General features: G+C 38.6%; 1 protein-coding gene across 1 annotated transcript in view; it reads left to right on the forward strand.

Moving 5' to 3' along the window:
- CDH13 (cadherin 13) overlaps positions 1-20,394 on the forward strand; it is a 466,549-nt gene extending 446,155 nt beyond the window's left edge. The window contains exons 12-14 of the mRNA XM_054389914.1: positions 2,834-3,067; positions 4,335-4,550; positions 18,131-20,394. Of these exons, the coding sequence (XP_054245889.1) occupies positions 2,834-3,067; positions 4,335-4,550; positions 18,131-18,138 (458 nt within the window). The 3' untranslated portion in view covers positions 18,139-20,394. The remainder of the gene's footprint in view (positions 1-2,833; positions 3,068-4,334; positions 4,551-18,130) is intronic.
- The last annotated feature ends 1,549 nt before the right edge of the window (positions 20,395-21,943 follow it).

Here is a 21,943-nt window from a genome sequence, read left to right on the forward strand (position 1 = left end):
ACTACTTTTGTTAGTCTGCTTTTCACTCGTTGCATCTTAGCTGTAGCCTAACTGAAGGCTGCCATTAGAAGCTTTGTATGCAGCCTAATGCCAGGGTACAAAGCCATTACCAGTCCTGATGCCATTCAGATAAGTCTGTTATACCTTTCCAATTGCAGCAAGTTCTAAGATGAATCTGTATTTTTTTTTTTTTAAAGTATTGCTGATCAAATTTCCAATCTCATAGACATTAACTAACTTGAAAGACCTTGCATTTTGGTCTTGTTGAAGATTGTTTGTAAAGGTTCTCAGTCTTAGCCTAGATTATTAAACTCAGGATTCAATACCATCAAGTTGTCACCTTCTTTCAGTATGGAATCTGCTTTCCATCAGTCTGTTTTAGTAGCTTTTACACACGTGAGTAATGCTTTTTTGTCCATGTGTTTGTCATAGCACATTCACAGCTGTGCCACTTGTGGAAGGCTTAGCAGGAATTGAAATTAGCCATACCCCAAATGTCTCTAAATGTTTAAAGTTCTGAGCTTCAGGAATGGCCAGAACAGTTCAGTTACAAAAATTAGAGTGGAGCTCTTTTGAAAAGCTGTCACAAGGGCTGTTGGACATAGCCCTCTATGTCTTTGTTTGTGCATTAATTCAGCTTTCAGCTGCAAGTTTTTACAACACAAATTAAGAGAAGTCTTATTTCAGAATTAAAATATGCTATAGAAATCTTTCATTTCAAAAGCAAAGCTGTCTGGAGATTGTGGGAATTCTGAATTATTTCAAGCACATAATACTGTCAAATCTATGAAAGTCACATATCCCCAATGGACATGTTGGGATCATGTTTCCTTGATTCATTTTATTGTTGGTGTTTTTGACATGCATGTTACCAAGCTTCAGTTTACGACCTTCACATCTGCTTATTTTTCTTTGAGGTTTTCATAAATCACCAGAAGGTTGTTTTTTTTTTTTTTAAATCGTTATAAGTAAACCAACCAGAGAAGAAACCATTGAAATGGACAGAAGCAATTTCCTTTTTCTCTTTTTTTCTGTTTGTGAGTAATAGTTGAGTGGCCCATAAACCATCCAAAAAGAGACAAACGTTTCCATGACAGGGAAAATGTAGCCATATCTGTTTGACAAAATAACTCCACATTCATAATGCTGTTGTTGGCTTTGTAATTTCAAATGGCAGATTTTAATATTACTGACTTCAGAGAAAGATAAGGGCAGTGCATAAGACACTATCAGTCCAATGTGGAAATAATGCATTCAAAATTAAAGACAGCAGTTTAATTAAGTGCATGAAAGGCTGGCTTTTATGATCATATTTCAAATACTCAAATGTCTTTTCATCCATTCTGCAGTATGACTTTAATAATATATCAAGAACAAAAAAACCTATTGGAGTCTTTCTGCAAATTCAATTAGTCCAATAAAAAGTGAAAAATAATTTTTTTCATTAAAGACCTCAGCCCTAGCCCTTCTGATGACAAAGTGCAAGTGAAGAGGGGAGGAAAGCTAAAGGACTGTGAAAATTCTGCCTTTGTTATGCATTTATGTGTGCATGAAACAGATGAAGTGTCACATCAGTAACATTTGTTATTGAAAGGACTAATTGCATTCTACTGCAGTAAGTAGTTTATCAGATCCAGACCACAGGGTATTTACTTCTCCCTTAGGATGCACTCACAGTGCAGTAATAATTCCATAGTTTATTGGGCTGCTATAGGCAGGGTAATTATGCTAAAGTGTACCTCTTTCTGTGCTGAACTTAAAACTACCATGACGCATTGCACTAGTGCTTTACAGGTTAAGTGCAACCTCTTGAATCCGTTTGAACTGGTTTATAGCGAAGGGAAGTGCAGAGATCATAGATCTTGTGTACTAAACCAGAAAAACAAGTAAAACAAGCAGCCCAGAAGTGCAGCAGTTCGAATGAGAAGTTCCTAAGTATGGTACACAATGAGGTAATGTGCATGTAGAAAACTTTGTGATCTCTTAAACTGGGATGGCAAAGGGATCTGTGAGAAGATACCGAGCAGTAGGTTACTGGCTCAACCATGGCACACATCTGTAGTGACTGAAAGTTTTACCAGCTCCTCTCTGACCTCTGTGAAATGAGGTGCTCATCTCGGTCTGGCTCCCCATGGGCAGACATCTCTGTTACAAAACACTTCCAGTGCCATGGCTGCTTTGTCAGTCACAGCCTTGGCACAAAGGCTTATAGCAGTACGGTGGTGAATAATCAACATTCTCACCTCCAAAACTGGTTCTTTCAGGTAGAGCCAGGCTGGAAAATAATCTGAGAAAGGCTGAAACTTCACTGATAAAACAGGGTGGCTCTGGGTAAATGAAAGATCTCATTTTCCAGAGTTGTGTGTTGACAAATTTGTCTTCTGCTTATGTAACAAAATGTGGCCCTAAGGGCTGGTGGGGAATGATCTGATCCTGTTCTGTTTATGGGCACTGACTATGTGAATTGATTCTCTGCTGTCATTCTTGCTCTTACTAGTTCTTGATTCCGTGTTGTCTATCTAGGGGATGCTTTCTATTATGTTTGTCTTGGTATGTGTTCATGAACAGATTCTTTTGCAGATATCTATTCATGTCCTAATTTCATTGTAACTTCAAAATATTCCTCTCCCAGAGGTGTCCTTAGAATAATTATCCATACTGTAGGGAATCAGGCTGCATTCTGAAAAATACAGCAACAAATTTACAATAGGAACTTTCCATATAATAAAGGTAAGAACTATAAAAATAATTTCCCTTTGCAAGCATGAAGATACAGATGAGAGCAAGTGTCACGGAAGGATGATTTAATAAACATGTTTGTGTTTTCATATAGGTAACCCTCCTGCTACGGGTACAGGAACTTTACACATCACCTTGGAGGACGTCAACGACAATGTCCCATCCCTTTATCCAACCCTGGCAAAAGTTTGTGACGATGCAAAAGATCTCAGGGTAGTGGTACTAGGAGCATCAGACAAAGACCTTCATCCCAACACAGACCCATTCAAATTTGAACTGAGTAAGCAATCTGGTCCAGAAAAACTGTGGAGAATCACCAAGCTTAACAGTAAGTCTACTTGGGTTTTCTTAAGTATTTAATCCTTCCACCTCTGTGTCCCAGTACACTCACCCTGAGGCCACCAACTGGGTGAATTCAAGAGTTATCATGCACAAAATTCTTGTAGGATGGACCCACTGCTGCTGCTTTGCACTCTGGTTTTGCTCAGATCAGCTGCCTTCTTTTTTCTGAAATCTCAACTTTGTCCTCTTCTCACTATGTTTACTAAATCATTTCTCCTTCAGCTTTGCATTAAAGAAGGGCTAACAATGACTTAAGATTTTGCAAGGACTGACATTTCACAGCATAGAATTTTTGTGTGAGATACACAAGGCTTTCTGTAGGCCTGCATGAAACTTCTACATGGGCTTTAGCAATGTACTTGAAAAACTTCCTGACTGTAAGTATTTGAAGTCTTCGCAAGTACCTAAATGCACTGGGACTGTGCACTATTGGTAGGAGGATCAAAGCGCATGCTACGCAGTTGCAGAAAATACGGCAAATTGTGGGCACAAAGTTCTACGTTTCTTTTTAATGCACATTATTTCTTTTTGTTTTCTAGCATGTTTTATTTATCTCTGTTGCTATCAAATCTTTTAGCAGTTCATTTCATATTCTTCTCAGAAAAAAATCTAAAGGTGGATGTGATGTCTGTACTTGCCTGCAGGACAAAGTAGAGGAGTCATTTTCTTTACTGTTCTCCAGACACTCAACCAACCACTCTGTTAACCCCCCTAAAAGAGCACACTCACTGCAGTACTGATAGCTGTTGTGACCCACTCAAGTGGAGCCAAGCTGTGGATCAGAGGGGGCTTTACTTCCCTCCTCAGTCCAGCTGAGGAAGCAGTTAAGCAGCTTGACATGTACTTCCGTGCAAGAAGGGTTGGATGTTTTTTCCTTTGGCAAACATATATTCTTCCCTCGAGTGTTGCTTGGGCAATGACATGCCTCAGCATTTCATGAGTGTATTAGTTTCCAAAGAAAATTCTGCCAATAATTTGCAGACCAAACAGTATATTTAAACCAAAGGGGCTCCTAAAAATCTGTCTTCTGATGAGGTTTGTAATAAGTTTGCAAGGTTTGCAATGAACACTCAGCCCATGAGAGAATTTTTGTACTGCCTTTTCTTACCACTAATTTAAGTGTTTAATCTTTTCCTTTCCTCATTTTCTTGTTAATTTCTTTTAGTAACTGTGGCATGTCTGATACTCTATGCAGATTCCTCTTCCCTTCCACACAACCACTAATTGGCTAATTGTTACCTTATCCTTTGCAGATACTCATGCCCAGGTCATCCTGCTTCAAAACCTGAAAAAGGCCAATTACAACATCCCCATCTCAGTGACAGATTCTGGAAAACCACCTCTGACTAACGTCACAGAACTGAAATTACAAGTGTGTTCCTGCAAGAAATCCAAAATGGACTGCAGTGCAAGTGATGCTCTTCATATCAGCATGACCCTCATCCTCCTTTCACTCTTCAGTTTATTTTGTAAGTAACTGTTCTTTAAGTAACGAAGCATTATTTAGGTACACGTTTGTATGCTGTGTAAGCAAGCCTGCAGAGGGAGAAGTTAAATTCATATACTGAACCCATAATGCTGTAAGTTTGGTGATTTTCCTGAGGAAGTAGCTGTAAGAAAGAAGGAGGGAAAGGAGTTTTCATAGTCAAAAAATAGCAACGAATGCCTGGTTGTCAAATTGAGACATAGAAGCAATAATTTAAAGAAGAATCAAAAAGAATTAGAGCTAGCATATGATAAACTAGGAAGTACCAGCTGTAGTAGCAGATTTGTGAGCCGCTTTCTTTCATCTCCCTGCACTTGAATTCAATTCAAAAACAGAAACAGGAGATTAAAGGTGTTCCTGTAACAATAGCTGTTCTGGGTCACCATAAAAATGAGAACTGTCTGCTTCGATCTATTCCTCTGTATAAAATGAGCAAGCAACTGGAACATGAGGAACTCATTCTGGGCTTAAAGCCACCCAGAATTGATAATCAGATTGAAAATCTGGGATGGAGGGCAGAGAGAACTGATATGTAAAGGAAGCTTCTGCTGCTTCTGAGAAAGCTCTCTGAAAGAGACTTAGAAAATTCCTAATTTGGATTGCAAGGAGTAAAAAAAAGAAATTCCAGAATGACTGAAGAGTAGGTCTTCAAAGGCATGAAATCCAACAGCTAACCTACTTGTGTCCCTGGCTTGTCCTGTGGCAGCTTCCAGCAAGTTTTTTTGGTGCAGTATTATTTTGAGTTTCTTATCTATTCAAAGAGTAATAGCTGTATCCTATAGCTACAATAATAAATCAGCTATTCAGTGATTATCATCATCACCTTATGTTAGCAAAATATGTCGTATGGTAAATTAATATCTGAGCCATGGCAAAAGGCCTTATATTCTTGATGGGATAAAATCTACCATGAAACAGAGAGAGAGAGGTCAAGGCAGAGATAGTTTACGCATCTGAAGCTTGGTCTGTGCTTGATTACACATCTTGTCAGGTTTTTTTGTACAGTATAGTACTTTTATCCCAAGAGGTTAGCATGAAGGTCGTTGTGAGAAAATTAGAACTAGCTAATGTTTGTGATGCTCTTTGAAGATTAAAGGGACTATATAAATGCTAAGTGCAAATTCACATTCTTTGTTCCAATCAGTGACATCTGAAGTATCTCCACTGGCTTTGGTTCAGTTATTCTGGGTTGAGCGTGCTGGAACCAAGTGCAGACTTGAGCTGGTAGAAGTGATATGTTAAAAATATTTGACAGTACGTGACGCTATCGCACCAGTGATGTAAATATGCAGCACTGTGGAGTCAGCTGTATTCTTGCTACCACTTCATAAATGCTGTCAGTGCTATACTAGGCATGACTTTCACCACTGGAATTACTTCCTTATCTGACATAATTTGCACTTGAACTTTATTTACATTAGTGCATCTGCTCAGAATACAATGAGGTAGAGAAAACCTTTTTTCTTTCCTTTTCAAGTAATCATGGTGCCTTTTTCTAGCCCCCCAAAAGTGTGATCATTTTCTTTATATTGAATTATAAAAAACAGTTCTAGGTATTGAGAAACTCTTCTTGAGGTGCTGTTCTTGACTGTAGGTCTTCTCCACCTCAGCTGTGGGCAGAACACAGGCCCCTAGTGCTCTGAATGACAGAGAGATTCCTTCTCCTGTTGTAAAAGAATAAATAGGACTGAACAGTCTTTGCACTGTGAGGAAATGCAAATGTGCCTGGAGCCTTTCTGCAGCCTTGCCTTCTTTCAGAGTACTGTAATAAGTATAGAGTTGTCATTTTAAACAAAGAGGAGTAAGATTACACAACTAATCTGCCAGCAGGATAATGTTCTGCTCCATTGTCTGAGCAATAAAACCAAAACAAAGAGAAAAAGTGAGTAAGTTGAAAAAAAGGGGAAGGAAAGATGTCCCCTTGGGCAGCAGCTGTTTTATACACAGTTGTGAGTGAGAGCTTGAATTCCACAGACTTCAGCAAAGAGAGACCTAATCCTCAACACAGGACTACATTGTTGTGGGGTTTTGTGTGTTGTGGAGTTTTTTTTGGTAGAATATGCTGCTATTCGGTTGTGTGGTTTGGATGCACCCAGCCACAGAGAGCAAGGCAGGTATTCCATGTCTGGTAGTTACCCAATCACTCTCATGCAAAGCCAGGAAGCATAACAACATCCATAACCATGTTCCTCAGGTGTAAATGAGTACATAGAGGCATAAAAGAGTGAAGCAGGAGCCAGTTAGAATAATGTGGTTCTGTATTTGAACTTCTCTAAAATGTGTTGGTATCATTGCATTCCCAGTTCATTTTCACAGATAGTTTTTTTTTATATAACTGTGAGTAGTTCCATTGCCATGTTTTGTACAGTCCAAATATTTATCAGAGTAATCAAAGATTACGATGCCATAAAAACAAAGAGAACTTTAGTGTTTATTGAACAGATTTTCATCCCGTTTCTAGTGGCAAGTTATGGGTTTAATTTTTGCAAAAGCCCTTACGTGGCTCACTTCCCTCCTAATGTTTATGTTTTATGAGGCTCTTGTTCCTAGGAGGTAAATCCTTCAGTCAAATGAACTTTGTTATTCATGCCAAAGTATTTCTTTTTTGTATTTGACATCTGGTGTGAGGATAGATAGCCGTATGAAAGAGCTGCTCATGGTTAAAGCGCCCTGCATGAATCCTCCCCCTACAAAATGTCTTGGTATTATCATTTAAATGGTGCAATTCTTATCTATACTTAGAATTTGTGACTCCTTTGTAAATCATGGCAGAAGTCATATGTGGTAGATTTCTGAAGGATCTGAGCACAGAACTGAAGGGCCTGATTAAAACTGTAATGCATGCAAAGAACAGCAGTTCCACCTATTCTGTAGCTGCCCTACTGTGCTTGGTATACTGAAGGATAATGGTATACAGACTGCAGCATTGCCCAGAAGCCCTTGGAAAGGTAGAGGTATTTGGAATGAGAAAAATTCAGTTCTTGTCAGCCAGAAACAGAAAATATAAAATATAACAAATGGGTGCAGTTTGCTGGGTTTCTGCAACACACAGTAAGGTGTTTGGTGGAATTAAAAGATGGTGAATAGAGAGTTGATTGGGGGGGGAAAGAACATATTTGCATATTTTGTACTTAAACTAACTTGTTACCTCGGGGAATCTGTGAAGTCAAGCTAGAAAGATGTATGGTGGGCAGGTGGAGGACTTTACAGTTATAATAGTAAAGAGTAACAAATATTGGAAAGAATAGTAAGTCTTATGTCATTAATGCACCATGTTTTTAAAATGAGACCTAGTGTAGTAGCATCTTGTCCTCTGTCAGCTTTTCCTAGCTACTACTAGAGCCAAAATAGGACCAAAATGTTCAGGAATCATTTAGAATTTAGTAATTCAGATTGAGGAAAAGAACAGAACAATAAAGGAAACCTGGGTTTCCTTGTCATGAAGGAGAACTAAAGAAATCTATTTTTCAAGGAACTGAAATTGTGTTATGCAATGTCTGGTGCTGGGTCTGAGATTGTCCATGTAAGCCCTTGGTGCTGTAGTGTATTAGTCATCACAAGTTTTCAAATCACACAGTCAAAATAGCTGTTCAGAATTAATGTAACTAAAATGTGTTCAGCAATACTAGAATTGTAAACAAGTTCTCTCTGGAAAGGTCAAGAATACTTTTTTCTAAGGACAAGGGACAGATAGAGGCGGGGGGGGGGGAAACGTGCACTTATTGCAACCTACAAAATGGTAGCTGATTATTTAGGTATTGGTTGATCTCCTTAAAAAGGGAGAACCAATTCCTGAAAGGGAGAATACAGGCCTTGAACATTTTGCTTAAGTATCATAGATTTCACAACAATCATTGTAAATAGACGTTTAACAAATATTTAACAGCAGTGTCTTCTCAACATTTATTGAGGTCAGTAAAGCTGTTCTTTTTGTCCACTGGCAGTGGCATGGCAGGGTAAGTTTCTGTAAGAAACTCAGTCAGAACAAGCCAAGTAAAAGCCATACATCAAAGAACTTTCAGGAATTAAGTTGCATGCAGATGACTGAAAAAGGTAAGAACAAACAAATGTGTATATTGTCATAAGGAAGTCAGCAACAAAAACTGCCCTAGGCCCTGTGGGAGATTGAGGAAAATTGCTCCATCTAGAAAAAGCAGGCTTTACATCCATTACAAATTATTATTTAAAGGAGTATTTGAATTCTGGACTTTAGATTTGACAATAATTATTTAACTTAATTGTGTAATTATAGAATGATAATTGCATTTCATATTGCCTTTTATATGCCACATAAAAGACCAAGTCAGATTCAAATGTATTGAATCAAAGGACTAAAAGAAGAACCAAAGGCACAATAGTCATGTCCCGGACAAGTAGAATTCAGAGTGATTTTTTTTTTTTTTTTTTTAACTCTGGCATAGTAGTAATAATATTTTACTTATATTTCCTTGTTATGAAAAGACTGGACTTGAAATAACTGATGCTGCAGGGAAGAAAAAAAAAAAAGATATCAATGTTTGTCAGTCATCTAAGATAAACTTTTTTTGCTCACCTGGCCAGCCAAAATTGTAAGTTGACTTGAGCTTAAATAAGTATTCCATTATTAGGAACAAAACTAAAGTGAGAGAGAGACTAGGAGGGGGAAGGGCTGTGGGGGTGGGATGCAGAGTACTGCTATGAAGAATTTAAATAAGCTGGAGGTCTCTACATTGAAATTAATTTCTTAAGCTGAGGGTGAAAGGCCTCAGGTATGTTGAAAAACAGAGGCTGGCACAGATGTTTGCACTGTGATTGCAAAGAAGGCTGAGAGCTACCATTCAGTTTAGCTCCCTGTTAATTTCCTGGCTTAATGCCAGCTGGTCCCCACTGTAATGCTTTTCTGATTTGAAAAATGCAGCTGTAGGGTCAATAGACAAAATATATCTTTTTTTCCCCCTCTCCCTTGAAAATTACTCATGTGGTATTACGCTGTTACAAAGTTTCCAAGTATATTAAACTGGTAGCTTTGAACTTACCTGAACATAGACAGCCAAACCACAGTGTTATCTTTTACCTAGCTCATTTTTCAAAACAGAAGCATCTGTAATCTCTTGTATGTCCTATGTTATTTGTGCAGGAACATCAAATGTTTGAAGACTGAAGCAATGTGTTCTTGGATTGCATAAGACTAAGACAAATCATGGCAGGTTGCAAATGGAAAAGCCCTTTAAGGTCACTGCTCTTTCCATCACAAGTGCAGTTTTGTTACCTGCAGATTCACAGTTTGCAGCCTTTATTGTGAATTACTTGGCTTAGTTTTAGACATTTGATGCATTTTTTTTTTTCAGGGCTCAACTACAGTCTAGTTTTCACAGTAGGAGTTTTTGGGTTTTTTTTCCTCAAGAAAAGAAAAGTTTACCCCTGTTCCACATAGTTCCAAAGAGGAAGCTGCAGAGGAACCATTCCCAATAAGTAAATTTGCTAAAAACAATACTCTCTTATTTGTTTGGGATTTTTAATCTTTTAGGTTGTCTCAGCATATGTTAATCCCCTATAGCAATTTTCTACTTTTCAGAGCAGTGGCATTTAATTAAAAAGCAATCAGTTTCATTAGCTAGAATATGAAAGTTTGCAAGATAAAATTTCCCATTTCCGAGAGGTAAAATATCCCAATGTTGGTTAGAATTTCAAAAAGTACTCAAAGGGGGAGAGTTTTTCTGTGACAGGTGGATTGGGGGGTGGGTTTGCACTATTCAAAATGATGTTCCTGTATTAAAGCAGGTGCCATGTGGGCTCTTAAAGTGGCAGCTAAATAATGCTACCGAAGTATTTGGAAATTGCTGCTGTTTAGTGAGTTCCACTTCTCAAGCCAAGTAACAGCAGCAATATCCACTATTAATTTAATGCTTATTACCTGTGTTACAAATGGGTTTGTTCATATTATTATTAGTGCTAAACCACCAGTGAACATAGATTCTTTCTTAGATTTACCTGTATGAGAGAGGCCATTTTTCTCCTTAAAGCTTTTGGTTGATTAGACTCTAGAAAGGAAAGAATGCTTTGGGGGTTAAGAAGTTGAATTGAGATTGAGTCTCACTCTTAACACAGACCTCTATGTCCAGTCTTCCATTCTCTCTGCAGATGAGTCCTTCAGTTTGTTGTTCAGATGGCTTTGGGAGCACACCTAAAGTCAATGGGGCATGAAATGGCACAGAAATCCCTGTGTATGTACATAATTGGAGACAGGATGTTTATATACCTAGTCACATAGACATGACAAATATAAATACCCTCAAATTGTATGTCAGCATATTTGAAGTGTACTTAATGACATTACATTTTATTGAGTCAGTTAAATGGGAAGTGGCATTTTATGCACATTTTAAGCCATCCAAACATGTTCCAGAAGTGTAGACACGAAAAAATATGACCATTTAGAAGACGTGTTTGGAATGCAAAAGAGAAAAGTGTTACTAGCAGATACATCTCCTTCCCTAAAAGCTGTAATATTGTTCCTGATGGTCATTCTGTAGACATGAAATGAACAGTTAAAGAGATTGGTTTGATAGACCATTCAGTGTTGTGAATTCAAATGAACATTTTACACTTTTATTTTCTCAACAGTAACTGGTGATATATAATACTTCCTATTTCTTTTCTGAACAACCTCTTAAAGCCATATAAATATATAATTTCAGATAGTTATCATCTGAATTGTACTGGAGTGGGCTGTGACTGAAAACTAGAACTGAAAAAATTACCAGTTCAAATATTTTTTCTGTCACTAATGGCCATTGTACAGCATGGGATTTTTGTTTCTTTTAACCCTCCTTGTCCTCAGCTATCTCCCCACTCTCTGACATCCAAACACCTCAGAATGTGCTCTCCATGCAGCTGGCTTGCTCTTCAGCTGTATATGTAGAATGTTGTATTGAAGATGAATAGGGGAGATTTGTTGTGCCTAGGTGATGTTCCTTTCGCCTCTCTACTAGACAGCTGGTACTTAACACAGCCCTTTAAAATGCCATTGAGGTTTGGAATATTCCAGACTATATCTTAAAGCTTTACATGTCTATGGCACTGTGTGGTGCTATGAGCTGTCATGCTTACCCAGTGCTGCTTGAAAAATTTTGTAGTAATTAGGTTGACATTATCATAACCAAACCTAGCAATTTCCTAATTGCTTTTTCCCTTTTCCAAGGCATCCAAGCATACTACTTTCCTCTCATCTTCATTCTTACCTTATTTTTTTCAGATGATTCTTTTAGTATTTCAAGATGGGATTGGTAATACACCTAGAGATCCAAATGTGCCTGGACTACTTATGTTCGTGTTCTGTTTATTAAAAACTGATTGTAAATGAAGCTGTACTGCTGTGGAAGATGAGACCTGACTGCTTAATCAGTTATACAGTGCTTAGAAGGCTTGGCCTGTTGTTACATTTGATGCATTCATTTCCAGCACCAACAAGAAAAATTAGGAGTCTTGTTCAATGATACTATTTGAAATCCATACTTATTTATTTCACTTGCTAAATTTCACTTACTTCAACTATTCAGCTAAATTTATCAGATTAGAGCATCAGAGCAGGTAGGAAGCTCTGCAATTGTTTAGTTTTCAAAGAACTGGAAAAAAAGGCATTTATATTCCTATTGATCAAATGAAGGTGACACTGCGTTGTAGAAGTACCCAGCTAAAATTCATATCAATTTCAGAAACAACAATAAGCTAGGAGATTTTAGCTGCTTTACCCTAGGATCCACCCCCAGTGAGATAATTCATATTGCTAGTGAAGAGGGATTTTATTAGAAAGAGCTTTATGAGATAAGCACAGCTCTGCTCTGGACTAGGTGTTCGGAATTTCTAAGCAAACACAAAATTTCTGAGCCCTTCTTCAGGAGAGCCCATTACACAGTGAGTGGGTGTGGGTTAGTGGCAACAAGGATTCAACAGTGGGAAATGCTCTTGCCACAGGTCAGAAGACTAAGAGCAACCAGCACTGTTTCAGACCTTCCAGTTAAAGAAGTTAGCCATGTGAGAGGCACTCTTGGAAGCATCTCCTGGCATCAACCAGATCCCCTTTGAAAATTACTTCAGCCTGAGGAACTTATTCCCCTGCAGAAGCTGATTAGTTTGGATTGGCATCTTTCTCCACTGTCTTGCCAGTTGGGGCCAAGTGCAGAGCACACACTGGCATTTCAGCCCCTGAAGTTAAATATTGACACTGGTATATGAGAGCCTACTGGAGCTCTGAGGAGAATGATGAGACTCATTTCACACCCCCCAGGCTAATGCATACTGTGGTTTTCCTGTTGTTAAGACCTTTGAACTCATTTCCTCACATAAATGGGAAACAAATTCTATAGGATGGTAAAAGTTACAAATTTTCAGAATGAACTTCTTTTCTTCTCTCTTCCTTATAAATTTTTCCACAATGTATTTATGGTCAGTGCAATCACTAATTTGCTCCAGTCACAAGCATACCTACTGCTATTCCTGATACTAAACCTGAATTTCTTAATTACGGGAAGAAAGACACAATAGTTTTCAGGGGATAACTCTTTCAGTCCCTTAAAGTCAGTAAGATTTGGGGAGAAAAGATTCCCTTTGTGGAGAACACAGTACCAGAGTAGTTAAAAAACAATAACCACTAGATTTTGGCACTTGCAGCAAAGCCTAGGCAGCACTTTTGACCACTGAAGAGGTCATAGAAGAGCATAGCTCTTCAATTATTATTTCACACAAAACTGCCAAATATTACAGTTGATAGGCACATGGTGCAAACACTGAGATGCTTTTGGTATTGAAAACAAACTGTAATAAATCATCCAGTGCTGCAGATGAAAACCATTTTTGTTTTCCTAAGTTCTATGTGAAGGTTAAACTAATAACTCTGTATCTAATTAATGTCCTTTTGTAAATGATAAATCCAGGAAATAAGTACCTGGCTGTTGATTAGCTGCCTAATCAGAAACATGGTTCTGATCCCTTCTGCCATTTTCACTTTGCCTTTTTAACATTACTGAGGTTTTGATAAAGTCCATGATGTAATGTAGGCTTTCAATTATGCCAAGATTAATGTAATAATTCTGATGAGAGGGTAATTGAAAGAAATCTGAACGAAATGGAGCATGCCTGAGTTGAACTTCAAACTCCAGCTGTATTAACTCTCTTCTCTATATTAAATGGGACTTAAAGGATGAATGCATCTTGGGTAAAGTTCATTCCTGCACAGAGGGTCAGCATGAAACCTAGATGCCTTTAATTTTTATGAGTTTTTAACGGCAAGGTAGGAGGCATAGTCTATATAATGAGAAGTTAGTTTGGTCTCATAAGGCACAATCTTTCAAAGGCTTTGCATTACTCAAATTAGATGTTTTTCTTTAAAATAAGCAGTGAATTGGGTCAATAATATGTAAATATGTTCAGAGAAAGCTAAGGCAGCAACAGAGAAAGCTGTATGTCTGGGAAGTGCCAAAGCATTTTCTGAGTTGTTATTTTGCAAATGAGATTGTTTATTGCCTGATTAGAAGGATTCTGCTGGAATGGGAGGTTTTGGCAACTTGAACCACAGGGAATGAGGTTATATGCTACCAGCTGTCTTTTTTTCTAGGATGGGGCATTACAAACTTTGTTTTAAAGAGTCAGAAGAAAATCTAGAAAGACTGCATATATCACATAAACCAGACCATAGAGAGGTCAGGATAGTCATAACTCAATATTATAGGCACCTAATCTACTGGGTGGCTTGCTCCTCTTCTCAACCAATTCAGCACCCAAATCCTCATGAGTAGATGACAATTCCTATTTGTCTTGGGGAGGTTGCCATGTACTTCAACAACTCTTTTGACCTTCCAAATACAGTTAACGTTCTACAATTCTATTCTATAAAAACATCATTAATGGGAGTAGAAATGGGCTTTTGTTCTATTTAAGTTTCTACATCATGAATCTCCCTACCTTAAACTGCACATCTAGACCTGTATTCCTATGGGATTGTTACACTCCACTCTATTGCTGCATTAGATCCAGATGAACACATACAATGGCTGTCAGTTTTCTTGACCAGCAAAGGCAAACAGCATCTTCTGACACCAAAGTACCAGCGCCAACAAACATCATCTATTTATGATAACAAGCTGTGCATTCTCACCCAGGACCCACTAACCGTAACAGCAATAATTTAGCCAGGAAGAACATAAAAATACCCTTACCTCTTTGGCTGTTTTCTTAAAAGGAGTGTGGCTGATTGTCTCTCTTGAGTGTCAAAAAGGCAGAACAGATGAGACCTGTAAGATAGAAAGTGGTGAAGATAACATTAGAGACTTCAGTGAGCCTCATTTCTGGACAAAGAAGTGATATATAGCTGTGCCAGCTTTGTGCTGCTTCTGCATTCCCCAGATACCTGTAGGGAAAGGTGGAGGGTGACCACGTAAGAGCAGCAATGCACACCTCACCCTTGTGGCTTTCATGCCTGCAGCCAAATGCAGCAAATTAGGAAGACAGAAATCATGTTTAAAACAACACAGGGGGTGTCATAATTGTCGAGTGTTAGACCACTGGTAGAGACTAGGTTGTTCTTAATGGCCAATACAAAAGAAATTAAATAATTAGCAGGCATAATGCTCATTAGTGTACAGATCTCCAAACCTGTCAGGCACAGGCTTATCAGGGCATTAAGTTCCTAAGAGAGAGAGAGAGAGAGAGAGTTAGCATGGATCAACAAACATGCTCCCTGCACACATTATTTGCACATTTTACACTCCCAGTATTCCTTAAATACTAGTATCTTTTATGTGCTGTTGGCAGATGCAACCTTTAAATCATGCGGAATGTAAAATACATAAGGAATGGGTAAAAATAATAAAATTTAAAAATCAACACAACCTCATTGAAGTCAGTAGAACACAACCCTAAAAGTCAGTAATCCTTAGGTCTGCTGTTTAGAAATGAGATTCAAATAAGAAGCAAACCCTAATAATTATTTATCAGCGTGTGAGTGTTTCTGGAAGTTTCATTTGATTCTTTATTTTCCCCATAAAAAAGAGGGGGAGAGAGGGGGAGGAAAAAACCCCAACCAAACAAGAAAGCTACACTTCCTTTACAGAAAACAATAAAGAACGCTAGCAATCCAGCTGGGAAAAGAGGGTTTAAATATGGACCAGATGCTTACCGTATCCCTGGAGAATTTATAAAGGAGCAGTTCTGTTGATTGCAGCAGATCTGCTTATATTCATCATTGAGTTTTCTGCACAATAATTTGGCTGAGTTTAATTTCTGTAGATTTTGTATTAAGGGGATTCCTGGCCAGAACACTTGTCCAATAACACCTCATAGAGCTGTATCAGAATATTTTTAGACAGCAAATTTGTACCTGATAAACTTTGATATTAACCACAGAAATGAAAAGATTAATTTCTCTATTGGACATAAGCAATCTTGTGTCAGCTTCATGAGCAAGGATGAGGACAGATTTGATCTCAAATCTCCTTACTGGAAACTACCAAAGACAATTATCTACTGAGATTTTACAGCACACAATTTTAAATGTTGATTTTGAATCTGATGATTTTTTTAAGTCCCAAACTAGTCCTTCAGCAATCCACCTTTACCAGAGGATCAAGTCATCATTAGGGAGCAGAGAGATATATTCTATCCTTTCAAACAACATTTGGAGTAAGATAATTCTTTTAAAACAGCTTCAGTCAAGGCTGGTGAGAGGGCTGAGCTGAACCTATAGTGGTCTTGGCACACTTGGCAAAGATTGCTGTAGACGTGTCAGCAGAGGCAGATGTTAAGGAAACAGCATTTTATAGATGCTTGCAGGGAGCTCCTCCTACTGCAAGTGAAAGGCTGGGAAAAAGCCCAGACGTTTACTTTGAGAACATGTCAATGACAGCTGCCATCCTGAGCTATGAATGAGGTGAAAAACAGGTCCTGTAAGCATAATCCAGGAAAATATGTGCAGTAAGGAAAAGCCCATGAAGGAGCTGGAGAGGCAGAGACTTTGTCTAAGTGGCAGACTAGGAAAAAGTTCTCTGCAGCAAAAGGCTTGCAGAATGAGAGAGTGGTAGCTTAAATTTGTCAAAGGCTGTGGAAAAAGTGTTGCAAAACAGCTAACTGAGGGGAGCCTGGGTAGGAAGATTTAGCTGTTTGAATAGCTAGAGAAAGCCCTTTGGGATGATGAGTGAAAAAAATAATTCCAGATTAAGACATAGCCCAAATGCATACACCTCAAAAGGAGATTCCATGGCAAAATTCTTCAGTTTGTTTCTGGCTGAATAAGGGGCAAAAGGATAGTGCTGTCCTGAGCAATCAAAGAAATGGAGTACTCTAGGGTAAAGATTTAAGAGCTCAGTTTTAGCTCTGCAGAGCTGTCAGCTAAACATTGAAAAGGTATCAGAGCTACAGGTCTACATTTCAGTCTAAATGGAAAAGCAGGTAAAGAGAGCAAGATCTCTAAACTGTCAGCACTGAATTAATTGCTGAACATAGGTGATATCACAGAGAAGGGGAAGAAAGTTAAGTGGGGACAAAAAGGGTTTCCCCAGAAACCTAGGATTGAGGAAACGAGAAAGAAGGACATGCCAGAGAAATGATTAGAGAAATCATAATAAAATGACAGGAGTCATCACAGGAGCCAAAGGAAGCACCAGATTTCCAGGCATCTGATTAAATGGGTGAAATGCAGCAGAAAGGTCAGAAAGTATGAAGCTGAGAAACAATTTCAGTAGAAAAAGGCTAGGCAAGGACCATGGAACTATGAGATGAAAGAAAGAGCTGAGGTGGTGCTTGAAGAGGGAGGTGGGGTAACAAAGCAATTTTCTGTCAGGAGAGAAAGAAGCTAACCTTCAGCTGATAAAAACTAGTATAGGAAAAAGCAAATTCCTAACTACAGCTGAACTGTGCCCAAGCTGTACTGGAGGAAAGTGACCTATTAACTACAAGTAATGATACATTTACTCCTAATCTCCATTTTCCTGAATTTCTTTTCTACCTATTATCAGAGTGCTCACCTAAAACAAATAAAAATCATTCAGGCTGTGCTACCTTCACTTTATTAAAACAAAATACTAGACAGTCCACCTAAGATTTATGTTTCTGTAACAACATGACTATGACATGCAAGCTCTGTTATTCCCTGGCACATTCACAAACTATAAGACACTACAACATGTTCTTTTTAAGAAGATAATTGTTTGTTTGCTCTTGCCTTGTCCATGTGTATGCACATAAGGGAGTGACTCACTGGCATTTTACTTTCACTTTTGCACTAATATAGATGTTCAAGGTATCTAACAGGGAGAATAAGGTCCTGGCTTGAGATTTATGCTCAGACCTCTGCACTACATCTACCTGAACTGCACTACAAAGGTCTCTGAATGACCCAGGTGATATTTTGGGGGTTCCTCTTGGAAATTTCTATTTTCACAAATAATTGCTTCTGAGCCAGGATAATTTATATTTAATTACTGACAAATGTGCATGCGCTCAATCAATAATTTGACTAGGGAAAACCCCCCAAGAAGTTAAAAGATGCTGTGATCTGCATAGTAATAATCACACACATTTCCCATCGTTTAGGTCTGTAAGAACTCCTGACATTTGAAGCTGTCCTACCGAGTTGCCATGGCAACGAGAGAAAAGAAACCGTCAGCTCTGAAGATTGCAGTTTACAGTTACTGTTCTTCACTACTAGGCCTCAGTTGCTCCAGATTCAGTTTAATTTGCAACCTCACTACTCTGTCCAACTCTCCATGGTGTTTGACAGTCTCTGCCCTAACGCCCGTCCATGAATGGGTTCCTCTTGCAAGACGCAAGGTTCATGTGCATTTTCTCTGAATGTTAAAAGACCATGACATCTAAACTGGACCTTGGGGGAGCAGAAAACAGATTGACTCCATTCTTTTTCTATCTGTTGACTTGTTGCTATTCAACTGTTCAGAAAATATTTTGTCTGTGGGTTAGTATTTGTATATGTATGAGTGTATGTATATATATATTTATATGTAGAGAAGAGTTATACAGAGGTTTAGCTTTTATAACATATTCATCTGGAGCGTGTAAGGGACAAGGCAGAGCAATACAGCCACAGATGAATTGCAACTACTCTGCCACGGCTAAACCTACTGTCTTTGCTGTTGGTAGCGTGGCCAGGAGGAGAGAGCCACTGGCAGTCGTGCTGCTCTGACAGCCACTTTGTGGACGCAGACAAAGCAGGCCCAGGACTCTGCACTGTCTTGTACCTCAGGTTCAGCAAACAAGAAATGCAGGTCCCCCTGCCTCGTTGCTGAGCTGAGCTGCTCTCCCTGTGCCCCAAGGGGATTCACAATCCTTCAGGAGCAGAATGGTTGGCTCCCCTTCCAGTGGGAGGTGCTGGAAGCTGATTTGTGAGCAAGCAGGGATGCAGTCAGCTGCGACCAACACCCTATGGGTCACGATTCACAGCCATAGGAGAGCTGGACCTGGGTTTAAAGGGACTAACATCAGCTTCCTCTGTGTAATTATTGGCAGGGCAGTTTACAAAATTGAAGCCTTCTTGTCAGCCCTGCAGACACAGTTCAGTGGGTGGATGGGAAGCTGATGGGAACAGCAAAGGCAAAACCCTTCTCAGAAGCACTGGTGTCTCTCTCAGCCCTTGTGCAGCTGACAGTGCAGACCTCAGGACAAGGAGGAAAACAGAAGCCCTGTTCTATAAATACAATCACACACATGAATATATATATACACACACATATACACATACACATGTACACACAGTTTCCAGTCAAGAGTAACACGAGCATTTCTTTGTGTGTGTAAACTTACCACACTTGTTTGCAGACATGGAAAAAAAGGGTGTTTGTTGTATATGATTACAAATCCTTTTTTATTCTGTGAGCATGTAAGGTCAGAAACAACAGAGAAAAACAAACTTCTAACCATATCAAGATGACGATCTTGTTAATAAATTGTAAATGATCCATCAAAGCTCACACCAAATTTTTATAAAATTAACACAAAGAGTATACTAGTGACAGACTGTGGCTTTTATTAGAGCTTGCCAGTAACTAGGGTAAGGTAAGTGTCTTAGAATATTTTAATAAACTTGCTTATTTAAAGTTTAAACACGAAAGCTTCCTTATGCAATAGAACTTGGCAGTTGCATTCTTTAGTTAGCATTTTTACAGTACCTACAAGTCATACTGTATATGTTGTCTTTCCTACAGTGAGATTATGAGCATATCTTCCACACCATGTATATGTTTCAATAGTAAAGCTTTTTGGAAGCATTAAAAAGTCCAAACATACATTTACTTTGCCATAATGCTACAGTAGATATTAAATGTGTGTTGGTGGTTAAAAATTGCTGTACAATAGCTTTTCTCTGACTTCCTGTATTGTACCAAATACAAAACAGGTCTCTTTTTTTTCTTCTTGTTGTTTCAATCAACAGGAGTAATAACAACAGCAACAGAGGAAAAATTAGTTTGTGTTGTGAACTTCCCTAACGTTGTAGATTTCTTGATAAGATACAAGCTGCCTTCAGACACAAACCTATTTTTCTATTCCAACTTAACTCCTGCAGTCCTGACCAAGCAGAATCTCCCCCTGCTCTTGTTTCTCTTGCAGTACACTCCAGGTTCCGATTGCCAAGGCAGTACCTTGGGGCTGGTGGGAGTTTCTGTCCAGCAAGGGCTGCAGGAGTGGGCTGTTAGGCAGCTGCAGGTGTTTCAGCAGGAAAGTGCCTGATCTCAAACATTAACATGGGCATGCTTCTAGTTCTCTTTCTCTGCCCATGCCTTGTAATAATCACATGCTGCTGCTTTATCATCAACAATCGTTCAAAAAAAATTATATATATAATTTTCAGGTAAATTTTTCAAAAGGAAAAATATTCACCAAATGCATAACAGCCTGGATTTTCAACATGTATACTTAATGAGTGCATCCACATGCACCCAAAGATAAACTGCATCCTATGCTTTGATCTACAAAACCTCTAACTTCAATAAAAGAAATTATAATACCCTCCTCCACAAATACTCTTTTTCTACTTGCTTACTTCCTCTCTTTATCCAACAAAAGCCACCTCTGGAAAGACACCCATTGATATTAGCATCATTTCTACCAAGTACCAGAAGAAACTACCCCTTTCTTACCTAAAACAAGGCTCATGCAGAATTTGATGGATCATTCCAAAGGCATCCAAAATGAGGAACAAAGGAAAAATCCCTCCTGCCTAGAACCACACTAATAATGGTGAGATTCTTTCTACCACTTTGTACCCAAAGACAAGAGTTCTTTCTTCTTGGATAACACTGCAAGCTTTTGATGTGTAGAGGGTCAGTATCATGGCTGAAGCTCTCAGTAAGACACATCAAAACCTTCATTCATCACTATTTTCACACTTAGATTAAAGCCTCTCAGCCTTGACCATGTGCCTCTAGGCCTCAGATGGAGCTAATCACTGGAGTAGCTAAGCACACAAAGAGAAGGTGAAGCTGCCATGTTATTGTTTCTCTCTCTATATGCCTGAGAACAAACCCCATTTAACCAGAGATTGTGGCACTTTCTGTAGCATTATACCACATTAGAGTCTGAGTTTTCCTACCTGAATAAGCTTGTCATCGCTGGTTCCAAAAATGATCCCCTTTTCCTGAAACAAAGGAGCAACAATAAATTATTACTTTTTCTACAATATCATGAAAAGAAGTAGAGAAGTTACAAAATTGTCATTTCTTTAAAGAGCTGCTTATGTTCAACATTTGTTCAGCCAAGCTTACTGGGTTTATATCATAACACTTACTTCTGCCTATGTATTTAAGTCACTACAGCGTTTATCTCAGCCTATATTTGTTGACACATAATGCTACCTAGAGTCAGAAAGGCAGGGAACTTACTGTCATTTTATAACATACACAAAACTTCTTGTGAAAAGAAGAATCGTTTCACTTGAAATGAGTATCTGCTGTTAAAACACAAATTTGGTATAACCATCAGTAAGTGTTTATTAGCAAGACAAAGGTCTCATTTGTGGTATACTTGCTAACTGAACCCCTTTCTGTACACCTCATACATGTGCTTTCACAATATGCCTATGTTGCAGCTGTTAATGCACATTTTGTTCAGTAACTGTAGGTCTGGAGATTAAAACAAAGGGACATGAGCTGAATTTCCTACTGGGTACTAAGGAAAATGAGGTAAGAGTGGAACACTGGCTAATACACCTTCTGAGCCCTGTTCTCATCACATTTACACTGGTGTAAACTGAAGAGCAACTCCATTACTAGAACTGTTTGAGATTCAGTTAATCATCCAAACCTCCCCACATATTGCTTTTATTGGTCTGCTGTGAACAGCAAAGTGGCAATGGGATTGTTGAGTGCTTATGTATTATCAAAAGTCTGTCTTTTT

The sequence above is a fragment of the Indicator indicator genome, chromosome 19, assembly GCF_027791375.1.
Source record: "Indicator indicator isolate 239-I01 chromosome 19, UM_Iind_1.1, whole genome shotgun sequence".
NCBI lineage: Eukaryota > Metazoa > Chordata > Aves > Piciformes > Indicatoridae > Indicator > Indicator indicator.